The sequence below is a fragment of the Miscanthus floridulus genome, chromosome 4 (genome assembly GCF_019320115.1).
Source record: "Miscanthus floridulus cultivar M001 chromosome 4, ASM1932011v1, whole genome shotgun sequence".
NCBI classification, from domain to species: domain Eukaryota; kingdom Viridiplantae; phylum Streptophyta; class Magnoliopsida; order Poales; family Poaceae; genus Miscanthus; species Miscanthus floridulus.
In genome coordinates, this window is record NC_089583.1 from 36,954,357 (window position 1) to 36,965,315 (window position 10,959).

At 45.6% G+C, this 10,959-nt stretch overlaps 1 protein-coding gene across 1 annotated transcript; it reads right to left on the reverse strand.

The window, feature by feature from the left end:
* Positions 1-2,669: 2,669 nt before the first annotated feature.
* LOC136551341 (type III polyketide synthase B-like) lies at positions 2,670-4,050 on the reverse strand. The gene is given in 3 exon segments (XM_066542910.1): positions 2,670-3,611; positions 3,613-3,743; positions 3,852-4,050. Coding segments are annotated over 3 exon segments (1,272 nt in total).
* Between the last annotated feature and the right edge of the window lie 6,909 nt (positions 4,051-10,959).

Below are 10,959 nucleotides of genomic sequence, written 5' to 3' on the forward strand. Positions count from 1 at the left end.
CTAAGTGTGAAATTGAGATAAGGTGGTCCAAGTCCAAGATGTGGAGCTAAATGGAAGTCATGGTGATGGAGGTGGTCAAAAAGATGGTGAATCAAGTGCTCCTACTTGGAAAGGAAGAAAGAGGAAAACATAATGAGCTCAAGGCAAAGGTATAAGCAATAGGGCCATTTTGTTTTGCTGGTAAAGACACTATAGAGAGTGTGACTAGGTTTAGGATAGTTAGCTATATACTATGTAGAGGGGCAAATCATGGTAAAAGCGGTTATCAAGTGCCACTAGGTGATGCATATGCATTAGAACCTAGTGAGTGACTAACTTAACCCTTGAAAATGCTTTGGAAAAATGCAAACACAAGTGCACAAGTGCTGGGACACTTTGGTATTGGCACATGGAAGCAAGGGTGGAAGAAAAGAGAAGAAAGGAGATGGTGTAGTGGCATCAGACCTAGGGTAGCACGGGCATTGGCCCATGGCGCCTGAGTCCAATGGAATACCCTAACTTAGCAGTATTTCTGCGTGAGCGTTGGACCCTGGCCAATTGGGGCAGTCGGCCCATGGCCTCTGAGTCTGATGGCTAATCCTAGTGAGTAGCAGTGCAACGCATGGGCATTGGGCCTAGGCTGGAGGGGGCATCAGCCTGTTGGCCCTGAGTCTGATGGTATGCAAATATTTATGTGTTGAGACATAGAGCAACCAATTCGCGTAGGACCCATGCGGCTTGGTCCAAAGGGTTTGGTCGGACTATCCGATGCGTTTTGTGCTCTCTAGAACCTTATAGGCCGCGCGAACACACGCAGCCCTACCCCGCCCCACCCCACCCGGTGAGGCAATACAAGCGAGCTTGCGCGTGTGGGCTTCCCTTTCTCCTCCTCACACTAGACTTGTGAAAGTGGAGAGGACTCCTATATTTAAGTATGGCTACCTCCACTTCCACAAGCAAGGTGGGACTAAAGAGTTCCCACATCCCCTCTTTGCACACATGAATGGGCTTTTGAGATTTCTTAGGAATTTTCAGGAATTTCTTATATGGGCCAAGCCCATCTAAATCCCAACAAGCAACACAGCCAGATTCTCGGACCTAGCTTCTCGTGAAGATGAGGCAGTACCTAGAGGTGGCTCGCATAAGCCTAGAGATGTCCCTTACAGTGGAAGGCGTATGCGAGGCGGAAACGCGCCAACCGAGCCACACCCACCCGGGCATCTGTGTTGTGCCACCTAGCTCCTGCACCGTTGGTGAGCACACCAGTGACCTCCACGCTCTAACCACCTACCCTCTGCGCTCACCGCATGCTTATGCTGCCCCCATACTCGACTGTCTGTGCGCTTGCCGCCTAGCTCCTCGTTCTCGGCAAGCTCCTACGCCGTTGGCGAGCACACCAGTGACCTCCACACGCCGATGAGCCTCCATTTGCGAAGTAGCAAGGAGATGTTTGCGCTGAAAGAGCATGTTGCAAACGTATGTTTCAGGTGTTTTAGAGGTATGTTACAAGCATTTTATATCGATGTTGCAAAAGTAGATCAGGATGTTGTATATATTGCAATGGTTGTACACATATGTTGCAAAGGTCTATTACCAATGTTTCATCTTTGTTTTCAGATGTATATTGCAAGTGTGTTTATCTAGATGTTGCATATGTTTCACACCTATATTGCATGTGTTTTATTTGGATGTTTCGTATGTTTGCAAAGGTTTTCAAGTGTTTTCAGGTGTTTTTTTTCAAGGTTTCAGAAGCATGTTGCAAGTGTGCGTCTCAAATGTTTCAGTTGTTTTCAGACATATGTTGCAAGTGTTTTATCTAAATATTTCATATGTTGCAGTGACTACACACAAATGTTGCAGGCATATGTTCCAAATGTTTTATCTGTTTTAGACGTATGTTGTAACAAGTCCTCCATGCTGCAAGTGTTTCAAGAGGTGCAGGCGGTCCCCATAGGGCGGGCGAGCGCAGGGGGCGCAGCAGGACGAGAAGACACAGACGAGCAGTAAGCAAGGCGCGGGCAAGCAACAGTAGGGCGAGCAGGGCGTGGCCAGCAGCAGGGCAGGCATGCATTGCTCCGATGCGCGTCCAGTGAGTGGGGGCAACCAGAGGGAGCGTGTGGGAAACAACCACCCTACGTGGGTACCCATCGCAGAGGTAGCTGCACTAGAGCATTACCGTTTTGTACCGATCCATTTTGGCCGCTAGAGGGAGGTGCGCTCCGCTGGTTGTTCGGCCACACATCCGCGAGTGTGCAGCGGCGAGCGCGCCGAACTGGGCGAGCACGCGCTGGGCTAAGCGGCGGACGTGTTGCGGGCGTTCGGATGTGCGCTTCTATCTGGACGTCCGGATTGGGGCGCTAGTAAGCCCCGTTGACAAAGAATCTAGTGGTTAGAAAATTTGGGTGTGAGCTTCCAAATTTCTTACCGGAGTTTGGAGTAGCCACAAACTTTCTTTTTTAATGTGCGTCCCCTGTTGAGGAAGAAGTTTTAGAAGATATTTTTCGCATCACGTTTCCTATCCATCTGGAAACTGGAGGTTGATTCAATTCAATTGCTGAAACGATGGTCCTTATTTCATTGATGATCATTTGCAACCATTAACCTCAAAGCAGCAATCAAACGAAAGCAGAGGCGAACAGAGGCGCGTCGCGCATACTCAGCGCAACCAAACAAGCATGATGTTAATCTGATCAGAGCTGAGCTGAGGCGCGCGCGGTTGCCTGCAAGTTCCTGGCGAGGATGCCCTCGAACGTGATCCCGGGCCCGAACGCGAGGATGAGCCCCCACTCGCAGTCCTCCCCGTCGTCGGCCGCCGCCTTGGCCGGCGCCACCAGCAGCTTCCTCCTCCGGGTCTCCTCCACCATGTTCTCCAGCACGTACACGATGGTGTTGCTACTGGCGTTCCCGAAGTCCCGGAGCGCGCACCGGCTGGCGCGGAGCTTGTCGGCGCCGAGGCCCAGGCGCCCCTCCATCTTGGTCAGGATGGCCGGCCCGCCGGGGTGCACCGCCCAGAACATGTCCTCGTAGCTCAGCTCGGGGCCGCTGTCATCGTCGCTGACCTCCTCCCGCTGCCGCTCCTTCATCAGCTTCTGGCAGAAGTCCTCCACGTGCGCCTCGATGATGTGGGGCAGCTCCCGCCCCAGCTGGAACTTGATGCCTTCCTCCGTGAGCCGGCCCTCGATGGTCCTCTCCGTGTCCGGGAGGAACCGCTGGAGCGCGGAGTGGAGCTCGAAGAGCGGGCGCTCGCCTGGGCCGGGGTCGGTGCCGATGACGGCGGCGCCGGCGCCGTCTCCGAAGAGCGCGACGCCCACGAGGTCGTAAGGGCGGTCGGGGCTGGGCGGGCGGAACCCCACGATGGTGGTCTCGGAGGTGGCCAGGAGCACGCGCGCGCCCGGGCCGCAGCTCTCAGCGAGGCCCTTGGCGACGCGGAGCCCCGCCACACCGCCCGAGCAACCCGTGAAGGCGAGCATGACGCGGCGGACGTCCGGGCTCAGCCCAAGGGCACGGGCAAGGTGCAGGTCGCCGCCCGGGAACCGCGCCTCGCTGGAGGAGACGTACACGAGGTGGGTGATGGAGGAGAGCGCGCCGCCCCATGAGCGGACGCACGACAGGGACGCCTCCGTCGCCATCTGCTGTCACCGCCGCGTTGGAGATGTCCAGACGCTGCTTCATCGTCGGCAGACCCTCCTGCGCCAGCTCCGGGTAGTTCTTGAGGATCTCCTCCGACATCACCACGTACCGAGTCTTCACCGTCGTCGTCTTGCCTGGATCAGTTCACCACCAGCAATGCAAGTTCATAAAACTTGTTATTACTTGTTGAAATCTACAGAAGAAAAAGGAATGAAGTGCATTATTAATAAGGGAGTTGTTACAGAGTCTGGTGAGCTTCTCCTTGAGCTCCGGGTCGTCACAGTTGGTGTTCTTCATGAAGCCGTCGACGACGTAGTCCTGCATCACAAGCTGCTGCGGGAAGGCGTGGCCGAGGGCCAGGATCGTCGCCTTGCCAGGGTTAGGGGCCAGCATGGACGACGCATGCTTGTTACTAGTCGTGTCCATGCCGCTGCTCACCATCGTGATCTTGTGAACAAGCTAGAGAGAGTAGCAATCTTAATTTGTGGTATTAGAAGGAAGGAAGCAGTGGTGAATACCAGAGAACGATGATCAGCTAGAGGATGAAGATGCAGCATTAGGAGACTATGGACATATATACTCGTACCTTACTTCAATCTGTAATATATCTGCTCAGGGCTTGAACTTGAAAGATGCGCAGTTGAGAAGCAACAAGTGCATGGTAATAACAGGAAAGCTTGGTTGGTGCCGAGCAGATGAGCAATTGGTCGTTTACCAGTAAATCTCAGTCTTTTGATTGCGTGCAAGCGCGATTGGCGAAGGTCAAGAATTGTCAATATCTCTAGTTTCCGTTGTTACGTTTGATTCATGTCTACAGCATTTTGCCTTCTGTAAATATGTCCCTATTCCCTATTATAAGGTAAATAGGTGATTGATTTTTTGCAGGCGTAACAACATTTTTTGCAGTGTAAGGAAAAAAAAAAACTTGAATGCAATCTCAAAACTACTCGAAGCATTTCATCGTGTTTTGCTATGCACCACCGAAAACTAACCTCTCCATACATGTCTGAATTATTCATCACACACTGCAACATCATGTTTTCTGGTCACCCATAACGCGTGATTGGTTTGTTGCCCATCCCAGTCAGGTTCATGCCAGGGAGCCAGGCCTATACTGGTATAGTGGTAAACAGGAGTACAATTGGTTCTGGTTTACTTGGCTTATAAGCTGTACTTTTTCAACCAACGAATAATATTTTTCTCTCACAATAAATCAGCCAACAGTATTATCAGCTATGGCTTATCAGCCAAGCCAACAGGGCATTTGTCAGGATAGAGTCTGGAAACATGTAGGGCATTTGTCAGGATAGAGTCTGGAAACATGTACTCTATTCGTCTCATTGAAAGTGTCGTTTTTTACTTTTAGACTTCTTATTTGATCTTTCACTGCCTTGTTTGTTTTCTCTCCTAAACTTTAGTCCCTATCACATCGGATGTTTGGACACATGCATGTAGTATTAAATATAGACTAAAAAATTAATTGCACAGATTGCGACTAATTTATGAGACGAATTTTTAAGCCTAATTAGTCCATGATTTGACAATGTGGTGCTATAGTAGCACGTGTGTTAATGATGGATTAATTAAGCTTAATAAATTCGTCTCGCGGATTACTGAGGACTTATGTAATTTATTTTATTATTACTATCCGAACACTCCCATTTGACACCCCCATGTGAGACCCGATGTGATACCTCTAAACTTTAGTCCCTGTATTTAAATAAGGCCTTCAAAATTTTTGTATAAATATTATATATTTTGTTATGACTTATTTTATCATTAGAGATACTTTAATAATAATTTATTTATTTTATTATTTTTATAAAAAATTAAATAAGACAAATCAGAAGTTTAAAAGTAAAAAATAACACTTTGAATGTGATGGAGGGAGTAGAAGTTGTTTGGCCAACTGCATACAACAACAACTTGCATAGCACAAGTCTTCTGTAGCCTGCTAATTATTAAATGGAGTACGTACGTGCTGATTGTTGAATGCTAAGATATTAGGTCTGTTCGCTGGTTGGTTTCTGTAGCTAGTTTAGGCTGACTGGTGCTGATTTGTTATAAGATAAAAATACTGTTGGACTGACTGATTTGGGCTGACTGAAACTAACAAGCGAATATAGGTGATTTACTGTTTAAACTGCTTGGAAATTTCAACTCTGCTTTTGGATCTTTTTTATGCTGTGATGTGATATGGACAGGACCATGGACCTTTGGCTGGGATGGATCGATAGGACAGCGCTAAAATACGGCCTCATTTGTTGTCGCCGCTTTTGCGCGCACGTGCACGCACACACACACACGCATAGCACCAGATTCGGCAGTGAAATGAAGCGGCATTTTTTGAACGTGTCGATGCCATGCCCTCGCCGCATATATTATATATACTGGGTAAATATTGATGCGTTGCAACAAGAACACAGTAATACTACAATAACATATGTATGAGCGTGTGTTATACTGTTATATAAAATAGATAATGCAATTGTGGTATTTAGAACATCAATATTGCATAAGTCTTCAAGAAAGATAGATATTTAAAATATAACTCTAAATCGTAACACACGAGCATTCACCTTAATTATAACAAATTTGAGTTTTATAAATACTTATTTTAAAATATAATGTACAATTAAGAATTTAATCTCTCAAAAGTTCAACCGAGAGAACGTGCTTTGCACTGGACACCAAGCTGCAGCTGGTCACCAATCAAAGATGATCCATAAGATTTTTGAGTCCAAGATGCGGCGTCTAACTTCTTACATGTAAAGAATGTAGATGGATAAAGCTGTAGTTAGAAGTATCTTGCATATAAGTTGTCTGTTAATTTTTAAAGATAAAGCACTGTTGATATCATGAAAAAGTATGTATCGATGCGTGATACATTACCTCGTTCATGGAGTTAGAACCTCTTTACATACAATATTCTTTATGAATATATCCTTTGTCAGTTTCTTCTTCGCATTCCCTTTCCCTTTCCCCTTGTTTATGTTCTTCTCGGTAGCCGGCATGGCCGGGATCCTAATGTTTGATCTTGTCGTGGCTCTTGATAGCACCACATACAATTGGTCATGTGACAACACTTGTTCTGCCAAGTATACCCCGACGTTAGGGATAGTCTGTCCTTATGCCTAGTTAATGGTTATTGTAAAGCTGAGCCGAATAGGGAACTGCTTTCGCTTAAATTGAAAAGGGAACATCTCATCGTCCGACGGGTATAAGGGTATGCGAGGCAAAAAAAACCTTCTTTCCAGCGTGCTGTCCGAATATAATTCCTGCATCTATGGTATTCTTTAGGAACCCCCATATGATAAGCCTGGTACCATTACAAAGTATGTTCGTAGGGTCAATGTTCCTAAGCAATGTGACCGGACAACCAATCTTTAGCTTCAACACATGTGGATGTAGACCATTGGGTGTCAAAGCGTTAAGGAATTCATCAGGGTATTAGTTGTGCAGATCATCCACCGCATAATCAAAGTTATGGTACACCATCTCATCCCCGTGGAAACAACCTATCATCTTCATATTAATCATATCAACCCAGTTGTTCCACCTAGATAATATCGCTCGAGAGGTGATATAATCTTTGCTTGGCATATTTGCATTAAGGTTAGGGAATATGCAATCAATTAGAGTATCAAGATCACTATCTTCCCTAGTGTGCGGTACGCATATATCATGAGGATGACGGATTTCATCATCAACAGTCGCCTCCTCAGAACCTCCACTGACGCGCAACAAGTATTCTACAAACCATAGGTCACTCTTTGCCCTCATGTTGCGCACCAGTTTTAGATGTCGCATGGAATCCCAAAGGTACGACATCCGCAGGGAGGCACCGACTATCTGAACCCTTGATTCTCTTCGAACAATGGGAAGAACCTGTCTGAAAATCTCCACCGAACACCATGGTGTTCCCTCCGAAGGGCAGTTCTGGTCAGTCCATTATATCAAGGAGACAATTTTCTAGTGCCTCAATAGCCTGCCTCTGACTGCGTATAGTAGTGAGAAGTGCTTTGTGCAGATGTCTTTCCGGTCCTGCCAATACAATCCACAAAGAAGAGACCCATGTGTTCAGTATCAATCAAGGACATAATCTCATCGTATGGAGCCCCCTGCTCCTCATTAAGGGTGTCTGACAGAGCTACATCATCCTTGTTAGCCTCAATGCTAGCCTCCTCAAAAATCTTTCTAGGAATATCACCAAAGGCGTCATATGTGTCATCACTATCAGGAAGTGGGTACATCTTTATATCCTTCTACATTGATTGTAGCAATTTTCGAATTTTTACGAGGACCTCCGCTCCACCATGAAGGTGGATTGATTATTGCGCCTGTAGTCCTTCGACATTGCCTCCTTGTGTTTCTCCAGTAGTCCAAACACATCGCTAGGCTTAGAAAATACCAATATTGTTGCAAAGAGCCTTCACAACACATATAGGCATCATCCAATCTGTTGTCTCAACAAGACTCTTGTCCAATGTGTTGTCCCTCTTCGATTAGGCCCCTTCTTTCTATAGCTTCATGGAAGGTCAGTAGGATTTTGCCATCAATGGTCCTTAGACACCCAAAGGAGGTTGCACCTGCCATGTGGTTTAGGAGAACCCTAAGATAGTAACGCTCCCCCTCAGTTGGATTGGTAGACACGATTCTTTTAATTTAGTCGCAATGTATCACGACGTAACCTATTTTGCCAAACTTTGCCTTGTGCTTGCCATGTATAGAACTCGTGAAAGTCCCGATACAATATACCTCAAGCTATTTCATCTATCCTATTCTTCTCAAAGTATGTGGTAAGCAATGACTTTTCAGCACCTGGATGATCAAGCACTCGTCGAATCCCCTTGTGCCGATGAAATGACACCATGTGCATGTCTAGAAGATGTAGATGTAAGGACAAAACAACAAAGTACCAATCACTCAAATCAAAACCATATATCCTCCACAAGGCTTCTAGGGGGTTTACCCATCTAGCATCTATGTACTGCTTGATCTCATCAATGTTCCCTTCACTATCCTTCTGGTCAGCCTCTCTCATAGCCACATACACCTGGTCATGACCTTTGTAAATGTACTTAAATAGATACTTGACTGCCTTGATGCTCCCACTGCCTCAACATTGATGTGGTAGTTGAACAGACGGAGGAGATACGGGTTGTAAGGCACGACCCATCTATTGTCAAGCTCGTGTCCGTGAACTTTTTCTGTTTGGCCATCTTCACGCCATCTATAAACTAGATATGAATCATTACTCTATACTATGACATCATAGAAAGGTCTAGGGTAATGGTTCTTTCATGAATCATGAGCCTTTGTGCATGGACAATCATGATTAAGCACATTCGCAAGGGTCATGCATCATATGTTTGGTAACCATCTTGTACAAGACTGGGTACTTCTTTTTGTTTGGGCGCTCAGCTGAGATGAGGCTGATCATACTGCTTTAGACACGCGATCTTGTACTTCCTATCCATGATTAGTAAAAAAATGTGCATGTGGAAGACCCCTCTTCGGGAACTCCACAAGATAAACATGCAGTCTAGACCTTTCCAAGGATATCATTTTCTAGTAGTCTATCCTTTAGCTCTTGTAGTTTGGCTCTAAAGACTCGAACAACAAGATCTAGGACGATCCTGTGGCGTCTGGCCAGGGTAGAGTTCATGCTTGATCTCATCCTAGTTTGGGATACATGTCATAGTGAGGAAGATGTCCGGTTTACAAAACCTCCATACTAGAGCCATGGCGTCCATGTACTGACACCTCATGTCACTGTGAGCCTCCAATAAACTATGAAGGCATCACTGTCCGCTTTCCAACAAGCTTCTGCTCTACCTTCAAGCAGCATGTAGACTATCAACCAATCCTTGATAAAGGTCAGCCCTAATATCATCTTGATGACTGCATATATAATCTAATCGAGAACTCTGAATCTTAATGTATGTGTCAACTAAAAACTGCTGGAATAGACTGCTTGCTGTACAATATGGAGTTAAATATTCTTGGACACATCTAAAACTTGTAGCAGTAGTAGTCACACATAGTCACGCACATTCTACCAGGGGAGTCTACAAAAAATAGCCATGAATTAGAGTTGTTTGTAGAATAACCACTGAGCTACATGTATGCGAAGTATTTAAATAAATAAGAAGAATGACAAACATGTTTCTTCTTCTAAGCCACTACTGAGCCTTCTATAGGGCACAGTACTCGATGACTTCTTCCATACTAACTCCTTTCTTTGGAAGATCCATGGGCCGCCCAAGCTCACCCCTAGGGAAGAATAGAGGGTATGAAAGAGCATCGTAACATCCATGATATGAGTAGATGTCATGTCTGCTTCTATCTTTCCCATGCAAGACAACACTATTCTAGAACTAACTAAGGAGTTCGCTTCCCTCGATCGAAATAGCAGCCACCTCTTAAGTTGATAGCTCATTGTATGTTCTTTGGTCCAGCCTCTGATCAAGGTTTAGTGTGACACAATAGTCCTCGAGGTGGTCAACTTGGCTCACACTCCTAAGATGTTGTGAGTATGGGTGGTCACGAAGGATGCCCACAAGCCTCTCATTGACTTCCTTGTCTTTTTGGCACTTCTCTTCTCAACATCGTAGAAAGTGGTCCTTAAGGCTTGGATCATCGTTGTAGAAGTAAAGCTCAAGATGTCTTGGCTCCTTACCATCTTCTCTACCAAATGACCTTATGTTGTGATAGATCTGGCCATGTGCATGGAAGATGTATATGCCACTATTTTCTAGCTTGCAGTAGCACTACCGAGGCGATAATATAGAGAAATGGCCATTGAGAAACCTAATGCTGTTACGAAAAGTGCCTAGCATCTGAGTGTTACTTAACCAAACTCTCATAAGCTCATTAGGTACGTTCGGTTCATTGAGCTAGACCTTTCCTGCCGCTGACAATAGAACCCGGGTGGTTCATGCTCAAACCTTTTCGCATCATAGTGCCCTGAAATTTGTGAAATGTTTTAGCATATGGGTATCTATAGGCATGTTACTATACACCTTTTCATATTGGTCAGGTACTTCAGGGACAAAAGCCAGTGTCTTCCTCAAGGTCATTGTCTTGGACATCATCATCATCTTCCTCATCTGAAATGACATTTAAGCTAGCAATAGTAGATTAGATAAAGTAGTGGAAGATTTGATTTATATTCGATATTTCACACAAATACCCTGCCTAGCAAATAGGTATCCCTTATCCTCTTCCTCGTCCTCTTCAAATATATCTCCCTCATCATCATCTATGGCCGTCAAAGATTCATGAGTTAGTAGAACTACAGGTAAAAATAAACAAAGGAGTTCAACTAGTTTATTGAATGTTAGAAAA